Source organism: Meriones unguiculatus, chromosome 15 (assembly GCF_030254825.1).
Source record: "Meriones unguiculatus strain TT.TT164.6M chromosome 15, Bangor_MerUng_6.1, whole genome shotgun sequence".
NCBI lineage: Eukaryota > Metazoa > Chordata > Mammalia > Rodentia > Muridae > Meriones > Meriones unguiculatus.
The window spans coordinates 1841347-1855949 of NC_083362.1; the positions used below are offsets into that span (position 1 = coordinate 1841347).

The window sequence follows — 14603 nt, forward strand, 5'->3', positions numbered from 1 at the left end:
GGGCTTCCCCGCCCCGGTTTTGTGGCGCGTCCCGACGGTCCTGGCAGCTGAGTAGTGAAGACACCAACTGAAGGAACTGGGAGAGAATGATGCTGTCTCTGCGCACCCGCGTACGGCGTAATTTTTGTGTAATTGTGGACTGTGGCACGGCGCGGTTGTCTCTGACGTGGAGAAGAGCACGGAAAAGCTCCTGGCCTCTGCCAGGACCGCTCCTACCGGGGGGCGGGGCCAAGATGGCGCCGAGCGCCGGGTGAGCGGCGCTGTGGCGGCGGAGAGAGGCGTCTTCTGCTCCCGGCGCTCGGCTGGCGGGGGACGCTCTGAGGTGTACCCGGGAGGAGAGCCTTTGGAGGGGCCCATGTGAGGACTGGGAAGAGGGCGGTTGGTTGTGTGTCAGTGCTCGTGGGGACCCTGTGCGTTTTCTCACTGGAAGGATGGTGCTGGGGAGATGGAGTGGATTGTGCACCTTCTGTAGCGCTGCCTGGGGAATCTTCGGATCGCTTCTCCGCTGAGGAAAAGGATGCACAGATCTAGCTCAAGCTATCGGTCCTCTGAGAAGTCTTCCTGTCGCCCCCACGGGTCTGAGGAGCTCCCGAGGCTGTGAGAGTGTTTTATGAACACTTAGTGGCAGAGGGTACCGCGGGGGACTGGGACCCCGCTGCTCCTTGTATGCCAGGCGCCAGGCACAGAGTATGTACTGAAGAATTCTATTTCCTGTAGACAAGATTTAACAAACGTCTGACAAGACTTGGGGTGGCTTGAAAAGAACCGGTACCCTTGGGCCTCTTTTTCCCCATCTCCTTAGCACTCTGAACACACTTGAGGTTGATCTTCCTCATCCCTGGTGTCAGGCAGGCTCCTTTCCTTTTGACCACAGAGTAAACTCCAAGCTTGAGTCTGTGTCCTTTTCATTTTGGTAATTGCTATTCCAAGTATTTATTGAACACTTACACCTTTAAGATGCATTTATTTAACAATGCCCCAGGTATCAGTCTAGGCACCAGATAGGTCAGTGAACATAACAGACATATTCCTGTCCACTGGTGGGTTAGGGATGATAAACAAGAAAGGATATCCAGGCTCCATGGTTCACAGCCGTAAAAGGCAGGAGGAGCTCAAATTCATGGCTACAGAGGGAGCTGCAGACAAGCCTCAGCAACTTACTGAGACCCAGGGGTAGAAGGGTTGCTTAACATGTGGAAGGCCCTGGATTTAATATGGAGTAATTTTATGTATGTACATATATACACTTGGGAGGCGGAGGCCAAAGAACCAGGAGTTAAGACCAGTGTTGTCTCCATAGTGAATTTGAGGCCAGTCGGGGCTACGGGCGGCCCTGTCCCTAAAGAAAGGTAGGTGGGGTCAGCTAGTCAGCCAAACACATTTAGGAAGAACACAACAAAAGCTATAAAACTGCCAAGTGTGGTGGCCCACACCTTTAATCTTAGCACTCAGAGAGGCAGAGGCAGGCAGATTGTGAGTTGGAGGCAAGCCTGGTCTACAAAGGGAGTCCGGGAGAGCCAAGGCTACACAGAGAAGCCCTGACGAAAAAAAAGAAAAGAAAGTGTGATAAAACCAAGTGCGTGTCTGTCAGATTTAAAGGACAGCAAAGAGAGTGATGTGACAGGATAAAGTGGGAGAAGGAATCAGAGATAATGATGAGAAAAGTGAAAAGGAAAAAACACTTTAGACAAGAACTTAACTGCATAGCCCAGGTTGGCCTCAAACTTGCTGTCTCCCTACTTCAGCCTCCACAGTGTTGGGATTACAAGTGGATACCATGTAGGAGCTCACTCTGAAACAGTCTGCTAGGAAACTCAAGGCAGCCCACTGAAATGAGAAGTCTTAACCCCATGCCTGGATAGGAGATAGATTTTAAAGGGAGAGCCTTGGAAGGGATTTGGTTTGGTTTGTTTGTTTATTTGTTTTCAAGACAGGAATTCTCTGTGTAACAGCCCTGGCTGTTCTGGAACTCACTTTGTAGACCAGGCTGGCCTCACAGAGATCCACCTGCCTCTGCCTCCCAAGTGCTGGGATTAAAGGTTTTACACCACCGTGTCTAACCTTGGAAGGGTTTTTATGGCAAAGGAGAACAATTACAGCAAAGAAGTAGTAATCTAGTTTATTTTTTTTTCTAGTTTATATTTTGACAGCAACACTTTGGTTTTAAGGAGTAAATGCAGGAAAGCTAAGAAGTAAACAGCAATGCCTTTTCCAGGGACTTAGAGTTCAGCAGGTGATAGGTGATGGTCACCTAGGCCAAAAAGGGTCTGGTTAGGCTGCCTGGCAGGTTTTGAAACAGTGCTGGAAGTCAAACCCAGGCCCTTGTGCATGCTAAGTACTCTACCACTGAGCCACATCCTGCAGCCTTTACCTGGTGGATTTGACTCAAGGGTCTAGATAGGAATGAGTTGTGTTGGATGTGGTGGCACATGCCTATAGTCCCAGCACTTAGGAGGTAGCAGTACCAGGAGTTCAGGGACATCCTCAGCTACATGTGGAGTAAGAGACTTGCCTAGGCTACCAGAAGCCCTATTTAAAAAAACAAACAAACAACAACAACAAAAAAAAAAATCCAGAACTGAGCATGGTACAGTTCCTTAATTCCAGCATCCAGGAGGCAGAGGCATTCAGATCTCTGAGTTTGATCTCTGAGTCTGATCTACAGAGCAAGTTCCAGGTCAGCTAAGGCTGTACAGAGAAACCCTGCCTCTGGTGGGGATGGGGGACAAATTGGTCTGGAGATGAACCTCAGTTGTTCAGAGTATTTGCCTAGCACACACAAAGTCCTGAGTCTCATCCCCAGCACCACAAAACTGGATGTGTTGACGCATGTCTATAATCCCAGCATTAGGAAGGTAGAGGCAAAAGGACCCAGAGTCAAGGTTTAAGGTTCTGGCTACAGAGTTTAAGGCTGGGCTACAGAAATCCTGTCCCAAAGTAAGACAAAACAAACAAAAATGTCCCTGGGCATGTTAATTCATGCCTATAATCCCAGTGCTTGAAAAGCAGAAGCAGGAGGCTGGAATTACAGTGTTTGGGCTACATAGTGCTCCCCTGTGTCAAAAAAAGAAAAAAAAGGACAAACCAAGTTGTTGGATTCCTCTGCTTTGCTTTGAAGATGAGCTGAAGTTGAAGCAGGCAAGGAGGGAACTCAGATTTAGGCTTTGAATTGTTTTTCTTTTTATCCTGCCTCATCCCGTTTACCAGGCTCTCCATCTCCACCCTGAGTGGCATCCTTCCAGAGACAGGAGCTGACATTCCAGCATGGCTGAGGAGAAGAAGCTGAAACTCAGCAATACCGTGTTGCCCTCTGAGTCCATGAAGGTGGTGGCAGAATCCATGGGCATTGCCCAGATTCAGGAGGAGACTTGCCAGCTCCTGACAGATGAGGTCAGCTACCGCATCAAGGAGATTGCCCAGGTAACCAACCCTTGTGCCCAGCTTTGCTTTGTGTTAAAGATCCAACCTACTCTGCAACTGAGGATAACCTTGCGGTTCTGATCCTTCCCCTCCATGGCTTTGGCATGATGGTGGGGACCGAACTCAGGTTGCCTGTGCACGCAAGGCATGAGCTATACTCACTGAGCTATATTCCTCAGGGTCTCTCCTCAGCCCAGGGTGGTGCACATCTTTAATTCCCTACTCACAGGCAGAGGCCTGGATCTCTTGAGTTCAAGGCCAGCCTGATCTACATAGTAAGCTCCAGGACAGCCAGAGCTACACTGAGAAATCCTGTCTCAGGAGGAAAAACTAAAACAAAACAACTCTTTCCTTCCTCCTCTAGGATGCTTTGAAGTTCATGCACATGGGGAAACGACAGAAGCTCACTACCAGTGACATTGACTATGCATTGAAGTTAAAGAATGTGGAGGTGATTTGGAGAGACTCAAAGGACTCAAGAGGCTTGAGAGTGGGGAGACAACACGCCTGTAGCTGTGTCTCCCTCGAGCTATTCCTCATGTCTTTCTCTGCCTCTCTCCTGATACAGCCACTGTATGGCTTCCATGCTCAGGAATTCATTCCCTTCCGTTTTGCCTCTGGTGGGGGCCGGGAGCTGTACTTCTATGAGGAGAAGGAAGTGGACCTGAGTGACATCATCAACACCCCTTTGCCTCGGGTGCCCCTGGATGTCTGCCTCAAAGGTTGAGGGAGGGTGGAGCTGGGGTGCAGGGAGGAGGGCAAGGAACATCCAGTGTGAGATCCCTGGGGAGTAGAACACCACAACCCTTCCCTCAGACTGGGTGACTCTCCAGTGTGCGTGCCCAGCCACTCAGCTTGCCCATCTTCCTTACAGCTCATTGGCTGAGCATTGAAGGCTGCCAGCCAGCTATACCAGAGAATCCACCCCCAGGTAAGTTTGTCCATGCCCAGATTCCCCTTACTGCCCTTGTTCTCCTCCCTGTCCCTGGTCCCATAGGGTTCCTTCTACCTTCTCAGTGCCCCTACTGTGACCGCTTTCCCTCCAGCTTCCAAAGAGCAGCAGAAGGCTGAGGCCACAGAACCCCTGAAGTCAGCAAAGCCAGGTCAAGAAGAAGATGGACCCCTGAAAGGCAAAGGTCAGGGGGCAGCTGCAGCTGATGGCAAAGGTCAGTATCCAGGCCAGGTCTCTTCCTAATCTCATCCCAAAGCCAGATGGTCCTCTGTGAATGGGTGATGTCAGGGACAAAGGGACCCCGGAAAAGCCCGGAAGCCTGTAGAGGGGCCACACGTTGTAGTGAGGGTTTGTCCTATACAGAGGCCTCTTCTGGAGCCTTCTGGTTAGGGTACGTGTGTGTGTGTGTGTACCAAACATACGTACACACACACACACATATGAGTATGTACGTTCGTGTGGGAAGGCCAGAAGATCCTCACAGCCATCAGTTGTCATGTGCTGTCTGCCTTGTTTTTTTGAGACAAGTCTCAATGGCCTGGAAATCTTCAGTTAGGCTAGCTGGCCGGCCAGCAAGCCCCAGGGATCTACCTGCCTCCACCTCCCCAGCCCTGGGATTACCACCATGTCCACCTTACCTTTTTGTTTTTTAAATGCAGGTTCTGTGCAGTGAATTCAGCTTTGTGGTTATAGGGTATAAGGCAAGCATTTGACTGAGCTGTCTCCCCAGCCTGAATTTTCTTTTTCAAACCTGTCTCCTCACCCAACACAGGAAAAGAAAAGAAAGCCCCCCCTTTGCTGGAGGGGGCCCCTTGCCGCCTGAAGGCCCGCAGCATCCATGAGCTGTCTGTGGAACAGCAGCTGTACTACAAGGAGATCACAGAAGCCTGTGTGGGATCCTGCGAGGCCAAGAGAGCAGTAAGCCTGCCCTCCCGGCCTGCCTGCACCAGAGGGAAAATCCTGGAGCAGTGGTGGTTTTCCTACAGTAAATGGTGCACCTAACTCATTGCCCCTCCCACAGGAAGCTCTGCAGAGCATTGCCACAGACCCAGGACTCTATCAGATGCTGCCACGGTTCAGTACCTTCATCTCAGAGGGGGTGAGAGAACTGGGAAAGGCCCGACCACTGATGAGGCTCCAAGGGAGGGTGAGGCAAGGAAATCTATCTGAGGGGTCTCTGCACCTTATCAATCCCCCTCACCCCTCCAGGTCCGAGTGAATGTGGTTCAGAATAACCTGGCCTTGCTCATCTACCTGATGCGCATGGTGAAGGCCCTGATGGACAACCCCACGCTGTACCTAGAGAAATATGTGAGTGGTGTTGCCTACCTCTTTCCAGGGTCAGGGCCCCTCTGCCAGCTGCAGCACAGGAGGTCGGGGCAGTCAAAATGGCTGACAGAGCCTGGTCTCCCGCAGGTGCATGAGCTGATCCCAGCAGTAATGACCTGCATCGTGAGCAGGCAGCTGTGCCTGCGGCCAGATGTGGACAATCACTGGGCACTCCGGGACTTTGCTGCCCGTCTAGTGGCCCAGATCTGTAAGCATTTCAGCACAACCACTAACAACATCCAGTCCCGAATCACCAAGACCTTTACCAAGGTGAGTGCCAAGGATGTATCAGATAACGCAGATCACCCCTCCAAGGCCACCCCAGGAGAGAGAGCATCTACCCACCTGGCAATGAAAACTAGCCCGTAGGGCAAATACTAGAGCCAGGGAGATTGGGTCCAAAGGACTTGAACCCCTATGCCTTGATCCTTTATAAATGTTTATAGATAATTGTCAGTCTGTAGCAATTAGCTCGTTTTCTTTTTTCTTTTTTTTGAGACAGGGTTTCTTTGTGTAGCATTGGTTGTCCTGGACTCCCTTTGTAGAGTAGGCTGACCTCAAACTGAGAGATCCGCCTGCCTTTGTCTTTGAGTTCTGAGTGCTGTGAGGTGCGTGTCACCACCGCACAGCAGCTTTTTTTTTCCTCATCCGGGCTTTAAACTTGCTGTGTAACTGAAGGTGGCTTTGAACCCCTAATCCTCCTGTCTCTGCCTCTGGTGTGCCAGGACTACCATCATGTACCACCAGGCCTGGCTCAGCAGTTAAAGCCTTTCCAGACCTTTTCATCTGGGTCTGTCTTCTCTCTCTGCAGAGCTGGGTGGATGAGAAGACCCCATGGACAACTCGATATGGCTCCATCGCAGGCCTGGCAGAGCTGGGGCATGACGTTAGTCCCCTGGGGGAGAGCTGGGCGAGGGGCAGCCCCATGCGGTGGGAGACTTCTGCTGACCTGGCCTGGGCTTTCTCCCCTTCCTTCCTGCCAGGTGATTAAGACGCTAATTCTGCCCAGGCTGCAACAGGAAGGGGAACGGATCCGCAGTGTCTTGGATGGACCCGTGCTGAGCAACATTGACCGTATTGGGGCAGACCACGTGCAGAGCCTTCTCCTGGTGACGAAAGAACCCCCACCATGCTCTTCCCTTCTTCCTACCACCCCCAGCTCCCACAAACACAGCTACAGTGTTTAGCAAGCACGAGGCACATCTTACTCTTTTACCCTTCAGAGGCCAGCACTGTTGTGCACATGGGAAGCTAGGCACAAACAGAAACAGCCTTGATAGTCACTTCTGGACTGCCCTGCCCTCATCCTGCCTGTCCCACCCTGCGGCTTTCTGCACGAGCACATAAGCACCCCATGTCTTCAGTAGACACAGCAAACCTGCTCCCACCAGCTGACCCTTACGGAAGGAAAGGGTCTTTGTTTTGTTGACTCTTACAGTGGGAACTTGCTGCATAACCTTGGCTAGCTTGGACTTGAGAGGTAGACCATGCTGGCCTCACGGCAGTCGCGCCACCTGTCTGGGGTGCTGAGATTACAGGAGTACACTGCCACGCACGCCCACTGAAGTCATTCCTTTTTATTTTTAAAAGGGTTTTTCCCCCCTTGGTATGTTTATGAATGCACACCATGTGCATAGGCGCCCACAGAAGCCAGAGAAAGGTCACAAATTGGGAACTGGAGTTCCAGGCAGCTGGGACCAACCAACCTCTGGAAGAGCCTAAACATAAGCTACCTCTCCAGCCCCCGTTTATTTATTTATTTATTTATTTATTTATTTATTTATGTAATGCTGCTGGGGATTGCACATAGGGCCACATGCATGTTTGCAAAGCACTCTACCACTGAGCTATACTCTTGACCTCCCCCTTTTTTTTATTCTTTTGAGACATGCAATCTGTCTGGGCTAGCCTAGATTTCAATGACCCTCCTGCTTCAGCCTGAGTGCTAGGACTACAGGCACAACCTGCCACACCCAGCTCAAATACACTCCCTATGGAAGAACGGTTTCTCTGTGGAACAGCCCTGGCTGACCTGGGCTGGCTTTATACCCCAGGCTGGCCTTGAACTCACAGCGATCCACCTGCCTCTGACCCCCAGAGTGCTGGGATTACAGATGTGCAACGGCTGTGCCCGGCTGAACCCCACTCTTCATTGTGGCTTCTAATAGTAGGAGTGGATAAGCTCATCTCTCTTTCGCCAGAAGAATACCAGCCCTCACTTTGTCTTTTCTGCAGAAACACTGTGCCCCAGTACTGGCAAAGCTGCGCCCTCCACCTGACAATCAGGATGCCTACCGGGGAGAATTTGGGTCCCTTGGGCCCCTTCTCTGCTCGCATGTGGTGAAGGCCAGGGCCCAGGCTGCTCTACAGGCTCAGCAGGTCAACAGGACCACGCTCACCATCACACAGGTCAGCTGAGGGAGGAGGCTGACAGGAAATGTACAAGGATCCAGGTTTGGGATAGGACTTGTCATAGTCAACAGTGTCAGGGAGCCTGACCCCACTACCACCCCTAATGAAAAGCTACTAAGAGCACAAGCAACCCAGGTCTACCTCCATGTTGACATTTCTTCTCTCTCCACAGCCTCGGCCCACACTGACCCTCTCACAGGCCCCTCAGCCAGGCCCTCGTACTCCTGGCTTATTGAAGGTCCCTGGCTCCATCGCCTTGCCTGTCCAGACACTGGTGTCTGCACGAGCTGCTGCCCCTCCTCAGCCTTCTCCTCCTCCAACCAAGTTTATTGTAATGTCCTCATCTTCCAGTGCCTCAACGACCCAGCAGGTATGTAGAGCCAGGGTGAGGGATGTGAGAAGCACCCTGGAAGCCTCCAGGTGGAGGCCTAATCCCTCCAGGCCCAGACTCAGAAGGGAGAAGGGCTGCTTGTCAGGATCTTGGAGGCAGCAGTCTCCTGGAACTTGACCACTCACTGGGGGCCGCAAGGGAAGGTGGGAGTAGAGGTTTTGGTCAATAGCAGGCACTTAGAAGATGATTCTGGGGGAAGCAAGGACAGCCTGACCCCAGGCCTTCCTTTCTCCCCCAGGTCCTGTCCCTTAGCACCTCAGCTCCTGGCTCAGGCTCTACCACTACCTCTCCTGTCACCACCACGGTTCCCAGCGTGCAACCCATCGTAAAGCTGGTCTCCACTGCCACCACTGCACCCCCAAGCACAGCCCCTGCTGGTCCTGGCAGTGTTCAGAAATACATTGTGGTCTCCCTTCCCCCAACAGGGGATGGCAAAGGCGGCCCCCCCTCTCATCCTTCTCCAGTCCCTCCTCCATCTTCTTCACCATCCCCACTTGGGGGCAGTGCCCTCTGTGGGGGGAAGCAGGAAGCTGGGGACAGCCCTCCTCCAGCTCCAGGGACTCCAAAGGCTAATGGCTCCCAGCCTACTGGACCTGGCTCCCCTCAGCCTGCTCTGTGATAATGTCACATCTGCAGATTCCTACACGCACAGAGAACGCGTGAGGGAGGAGGGAGTAAGCTGTTTCCCCTAGTGACTTTTCTTTTTAGATACTGTACAGTAAGTTCCTCAGAATAAAAGTTGGATTTGTAAGTTCGTGAGCCTCCCTGAGTCACGTAACAGCAGAAGGGGTGAGTCCATGGAACCTTCCTGGTCTTGGGACTCTTCCTGTCCAGATCCAAAGTCACGAGAAAGAAAATGTCTTCTTCCCGTTCAACTGTGCTGAGATTGCTGTTCATATCCTTGTTTGGGGAGCTTCAAATCCGAATTACGTAGGCATTGCTGTGGCTCAGATGTCGTACCCACTTGTGAGGGTTGGCACTACCACAAGTGCTAAAGGACAGTCTGAGGAACCGAACCTGGAGGCCGGAGCATGTGTGCCGAGGGAGTTCAAAGGAGAGGCTGGCAGGACCCAGGCCCAAGGGTGGCGCCGAAGGGGAGGGCCCATGGCTGGGAGGTCCCTGCAAGCCAGGGACATCCATCTGTAAGTAGAAGATGTCAGGGCAGATGGGAGGCTGGACAGCCACCTGGCACCAGCGAGACTGGGCGGCAGCCAGCAGCACTAACAGTGCGTACCTGGAAAAGGCCTGAGAGCTGAGAGCCTCCTTGTACCCGGGGCAGGTCCCAGTGGAGGGCTCCTTCTCCCAGCTCTGCCTTCTGATCTGGGCTGCTCAGTTCCTGGGACAGGCTAGGGTTGGACAGGGAAGATGCTCAACTAAGAGGCTGCTTCCTTGGGAGAACAGAGGCCGCACCCGGGAGTCTTCCCAGCGAGCATGCTGACCTGATTGCCCCACGAGGTAGGGGGAGATGCAGGTGAACATTGAGGGCTTGGCTGAAAGGAAGAAAGGCAGAGTCAGCCCAAGATGGCAGGGTCTCACCCTGTACCTTTTTGTTTGCACTGTTCTTAAGACAGTCCTAAGCAACTGAGGATGGCCTGAAACTCATGTTTCTTTCCTCTGGTGCTAAGATTACAGGAATGCACCGCTACACTGTTTATGTGGTGCTGAGGATCAAACCCTAGGCTCTGTGCATGCTAAGCAAGCATTCCACACACGGATCTACAGCCCCAGCCCCTGCGCTATTCTTCCTTAATAATACCTCACAGGAGTGCAGCACAGATGCCTTCTCATCTCTACCCCAAATGCCACAACCTCTGACTCAACTGGAATTTAAAGTGAGTGGAAGCAAACACTGGTTTATTTTGAGATGTCTCACTGTGAAGACCAGACTGGCTTCAAACTGGTGAATCTCCTGTTTTTCCAGCCTCCCAACTGCTGTCCACACTACACAACAAAGCTGTAGTAGACCAATCAGGAGGACAAATTAGCAGGTCGTTGGGCCCTGTTCTCTGCCCTATACAGTTGAATTGGATAGGCTTGACTAACCCGACACTTTTGTGTGTGTGTTCTGTGTGCTAAGACAGGGTACTATGTAGCCTAACGAGGCCTCAAACTCCCCATGCATTTGAGGTTGGCTTTCAACTCGTGATCATTCTCTGTCTCCCAAGGGCTGGGATTATAGGTGTGTGCCACCATGCCCAATTCGACCAGCTCCAACTCTTACCTCTTTGGGGGCAGGTCACATCGTAATTTCAGGTAAACCTGGAGTCTGGAAAAGGCGGCATACAATCACTTACTTCATAACCTACTGGTGCCCCAACACTGCTTTCCAGGGGCCTCCAAGGAAGGCTGTGTAAGTTGTACCCCAAGAGGGAAAAGGACTGATCTTCATCCCAAAAACACTAGCCAATACTTTTCCCAACCTGCACCCTATTTTCTCTGCCACTACCCTTCCGTACTAAGCCCTGGGAACATGTGAGCCTCAGTATGGCTCACAACAGTTCTAAAACATCAGGAATCAGTCTCACCTGCCTGAGCCCCGGTCCCACTGTATAGAGGGAAAGAGCCGAAAGGGGAGTGGTGAGGGGAGGTCATCAGAGAGTTGGTACCTCATCACAGTCAGCTGCAGCCAGAGAAGAAGAGGTCAGCTTGGTCTTGCACAGGCACTGCCTCCCTCCCCTTGGTGAGTGGAATACACCAGGGCCACCCTAAACCTGACCTCGCCCTGCGGTGGCTGCAGGCGGAGGATCCGATGAGACTCAAACTTATCTAGATTGACAGAGCTGTGGAATGACACCTCATCAACTCGAACTCCTGGCCCATAACCTGCAAGGTGAAGGAGATGTCTCTCCTGACCCATGTCCTAGCAGGGACAGACAGTTCCAGCTTCGCTCCATAATAGTTTTTGAGAAAAAAAAAACTTGTGTCCTCCTTACCTCTCAGTTCCGACTTTCCCACACAGAATTCTTCTGTCAAGCCAATGCACATCTCTGTGGGAGGAAAGAACAGGAGAAAAGGGCAACAGATAACACATCCAGGGGAAGCCTGGACCACACCTAACCAGGGCCTCACCAGAACCGCTGGGAAGGAAGCTCTTGAGCCGGATCTCTCCTTGGACATCCACCTTCAACAATGAGCCCTGGGGGGCGGGGGGAGTAGGAGGTTAACACTCAACCTTCTCCAAGTAACATTTTCCTTCCACACCAGGGTGAGAGCCCAGACTTACATTAGACGCAATCAGCACAGACAGCCTCTCCACAACATCTAAAAACACTTCATTCTTCTGGCTCTAGGAGAGAGAGGTTTGAGTTGTGGAGGCTGAAAACCTGTTTTAAAATAATCAGGCAATGTTGGGCACAGTAACACAGGTCTGTAATCTCAGCGCTTGGGAAGCTGAGGCAGGAGGACTGCCAGTTCAAGGCCAGCCTGGGTTACAACGGGAGAGCCTTCGAGACTCTGCCTCAGGAAACAAAAGAACAGGGACTGCAGAGATGGCTCAGTTAATAAAGAGCTTGCCGCAGTGCAAACCCAACGATCTGCAAATCCCTGTGAAAAAGCCAGAGGTGGAGATGCCTCATCAGGGAAATGAAGACAAGCAGATCCCCGAAGCCAGTCCAGCCTAGTCGGCAAGCTCCAGGCTGTTTCAAAGAAGCTGGACAGCATTCCTGAGGATGACTTCAAAGGCCTGGTCCTTTGGCCTCCACACAAAAGCATGCACTGTGCACACACACACAGCAGAAGCAACAGGGTGGCTGAAATAGAGCCCTGGAGTGGGAATCCAGGGCTAAAGGAAGGGAGTGAAAAGAGAAGCCAAGTTCTTAGACCCTGGGATCCTAGGATTAGGAAAATCCAGTCTGGCCTCACCAGACCCTCCCTTACCTGGTCAGAACGGCTGGACAAGACCGGGCGACTGGCTGCACTGCTTGGGGCCACTCTGCTCTGCTGTGTCTCCGCCCCAAACTGTAAAGCACCCAAGACAACCAATCCTCAGTTCTGATGCTCTTGCCAATCCTCCCGAACCTCCTCTTTTCCTGCAACTGACCAGTCCCACACTGCTGAGGTCAAAGAGGCTGAAGGGCTTGCTGACCACGGCTTCAGTTTGGATGAAGTTCCTCAGCATTTCTGTGGATGTAGTCTGCACATAGCCATAATCCTAACGGACAGAAAGAAATGTGGAGGACTTAACCTCCCAAACTCAAAACTCCATGGCAGAGGAAAGGGCAACCCTTCAGAGGAGCACAGAACAAGAGAGGATCATCCTTGTGGCTGGGGAGATGATTCAGTGAGCAAAAGGCTCTCCAGACAAGTGTGGGAACCTCAACTCAATCCCTAAAATGCAAGTTAAAAAAAAAAAAAAAAAAAAGGCTGGACATGACAACAAGCACCCGCAATTGCAGTGTTCCCATTCAAAGATGGGACAGGAGAATCCCAGGAAGCTGGCCGGCCGGCCAGCATTGAAGAGCAAAGGCACCTTGCCTTTTTCTTTTGTTCTGTTGTTTTTCAAGTCAGGATTTCTCTGTGTAGCTCTGGCTGTCCTAGAACTCAATCTGTAGCTCAAGCTGGCCTTGAACCCAGAGATTCACCTGCCTCTGCCTCCTGAGTATGCTGCTATGCCTGGCTTCTTTTTTGAGATAAGGTCTCACTATGTAACCCTGGCTGGCCTCAAATTTATTCTGTAGACCAGGACTGCCTCGAAATCAAAGTGATCCAACTGTCTCTGGGAGGTGGTATCAAAGGCATGCACCACATGACAGCCAACACCAAGGTAAGGGCTGACACCCGCTACTGCACAACGGGGAGAGCGAGATCCAGGGAGATGGCTCAGCCGGTAAAGGTGCAGGCAAACAGATACACAAAAAGTGAATGATTTTTTTAAAAAGGGAAAGAGCTTTACCAGCACTTCATCCAGAAGTTCGTAGACGAGAGCCACATTGCGTGAGATGGTCCCCTCACTGAGCGAGCCACAGTAGTCACCCAGCAGCGTGGCTAACCTAAAGAGGAATACGGAGCGGTGTGTGAGTGCACCTCTCTGACTTCCTTCCTAGGTGCCTGGCCAGCCCCACTCACCGGGAAAGCAGCTCCAGGAGACTGAAAGGAGAGACGTTTTCTGAGGTGGTGGCCACCAAATAGAGACCGCTGTGTCTTATGTGAATGAAATGACGGTCATCGTGATACTGGGGCAGCGGTGGGGAGAGAGGAGTTAATGAAAGACCACAGCTGTAACATAGCCCAAGAGATGGCACCCTGAGGTCTTTCCTAGTGACAGTATAAAGCGAGGCTTTGGCCGATCCCTGAGACCTCTCTAAGGTCTGGCCTCCTGAAGTGTGAAGCGACAACGGTGGCGCCTACCTCGAGAGTTGATGACAGTCAAGAGATGGGGGTGCCAGGCTCTGTACCTGTCGTCTTGTTAGCACTCAACTCGTTTACCTCAATGGAGAAATGCATCCCCTCTTCCTGAAAGCTTCCCCTCACGCAGACTTTGACAGGGAGAGAAGGGGTGCCCGCCCAGCTCCACAGGCCTAAGCCCCTGCTAGCCCGCCAAGAGGAGTTACCATGACAACCGGGGACTCGCCTCCAGGCAGTCCCGTCAGCTTCCGGTAGAAGAGCTCGGCCACATCACGACCACCGCTGTCCCCGCGGACTGGCCGGGTGGAAGGACAGTTAAGGAGCGGGCGACACAGACTGTCTGGGCGCGATGCCTACCCAGCTACTCCGTCCCGTCTCGCGGGTCAAGGATACAGTCTTTGTAGATGAGCGGGTCCCCCTTGGACGACAGAATGAAGAACTGGGAAATCATGGCCGTTCCGGAGGGCAGACAAGAAGACGGGGAAAGTTGAGCCACCCCGCCCTGCGGTCGCGGAACAAAAGGACACACGGAGGCTGGCGCTTTAAGGAACACTCCTCCCACACACACACACACACACACACACACCCTCGCGAGCAGTAACTTCAAACCGCGGGAAGCCAGCTGCCCGCCCCGCCAGGGCCCGGCAGTCTTCCTCCGGCCCGCCCCCTCGCCTCCCGTCACTCAGCCTGGACTCGGCCAGTGACTGGTCGGACTCGGGGGCGGGCCGCGGCTGGGAGCCCCCTCTCTGATTGGCC

The 14603-nt window shown here is 52.5% G+C and overlaps 2 protein-coding genes across 5 annotated transcripts; one reads left to right on the forward strand and one right to left on the reverse strand.

Annotated features, from left to right (window-relative positions):
• Positions 1-94: 94 nt before the first annotated feature.
• Positions 95-9255, forward strand: Taf6 (TATA-box binding protein associated factor 6). Of its 3 annotated transcripts, none has more exons than XM_021661798.2 (15): positions 95-110; positions 3208-3420; positions 3785-3871; positions 3989-4142; positions 4295-4351; positions 4467-4586; positions 5145-5290; positions 5394-5471; positions 5582-5683; positions 5789-5971; positions 6513-6587; positions 6685-6810; positions 7937-8110; positions 8286-8483; positions 8743-9255. In XM_021661798.2, the coding sequence occupies exons 2-15, from the start codon at positions 3265-3267 to the stop codon at positions 9121-9123; spliced, it is 2037 nt and encodes a 678-aa protein (XP_021517473.1). In that variant the 5' UTR covers positions 95-110; positions 3208-3264; the 3' UTR covers positions 9124-9255. The 3 variants fall into 3 exon arrangements, with proteins under 3 accessions (XP_021517473.1, XP_021517472.1, XP_021517471.1); XM_021661797.2 differs by lacking the exon at positions 95-110 and adding an exon at positions 176-687; XM_021661796.2 differs by lacking the exon at positions 95-110 and adding an exon at positions 176-357.
• Ap4m1 (adaptor related protein complex 4 subunit mu 1) lies at positions 9180-14493 on the reverse strand. 2 transcript variants are annotated; one of them, XM_021661799.2, is made up of 15 exons: positions 14241-14493; positions 14054-14142; positions 13569-13675; positions 13396-13492; positions 12544-12654; positions 12381-12461; positions 11728-11790; positions 11574-11640; positions 11438-11491; positions 11221-11327; positions 11030-11124; positions 10726-10770; positions 9944-9994; positions 9739-9850; positions 9180-9644 (listed from the first exon to the last, which is right to left on the reverse strand). In XM_021661799.2, the coding sequence occupies exons 1-15, from the start codon at positions 14296-14298 to the stop codon at positions 9420-9422; spliced, it is 1362 nt and encodes a 453-aa protein (XP_021517474.1). In that variant the 5' UTR covers positions 14299-14493; the 3' UTR covers positions 9180-9419. The 2 variants fall into 2 exon arrangements, with proteins under 2 accessions (XP_021517474.1, XP_060223948.1); XM_060367965.1 differs by having other exon boundaries at positions 14054-14146; positions 14241-14255.
• Between the last annotated feature and the right edge of the window lie 110 nt (positions 14494-14603).

Excerpts from the sequence above, each read along its gene's own strand:
- Taf6 (XM_021661798.2), top strand. The coding sequence starts at position 3,265 with ATGGCTGAGGAGAAGAAGCTGAAACTCAGCAATACCGTGTTGCCCTCT. Across the intron at positions 3,872-3,988 it reads TGAAGTTAAAGAATGTGGAG|CCACTGTATGGCTTCCATGC; the intron begins GTGATTTGGAGA and ends CTCCTGATACAG. Across the intron at positions 6,811-7,936 it reads ACGTGCAGAGCCTTCTCCTG|AAACACTGTGCCCCAGTACT; the intron begins GTGACGAAAGAA and ends TCTTTTCTGCAG.
- Ap4m1 (XM_021661799.2), bottom strand. The coding sequence starts at position 14,298 with ATGATTTCCCAGTTCTTCATTCTGTCGTCCAAGGGGGACCCGCTCATC. Across the intron at positions 13,676-14,053 it reads GCGAGTCCCCGGTTGTCATG|TATCACGATGACCGTCATTT; the intron begins GTAACTCCTCTT and ends CCGCTGCCCCAG. Across the intron at positions 11,125-11,220 it reads TGCAGCCACCGCAGGGCGAG|CTGACTGTGATGAGGTACCA; the intron begins GTCAGGTTTAGG and ends CTCTGGCTGCAG.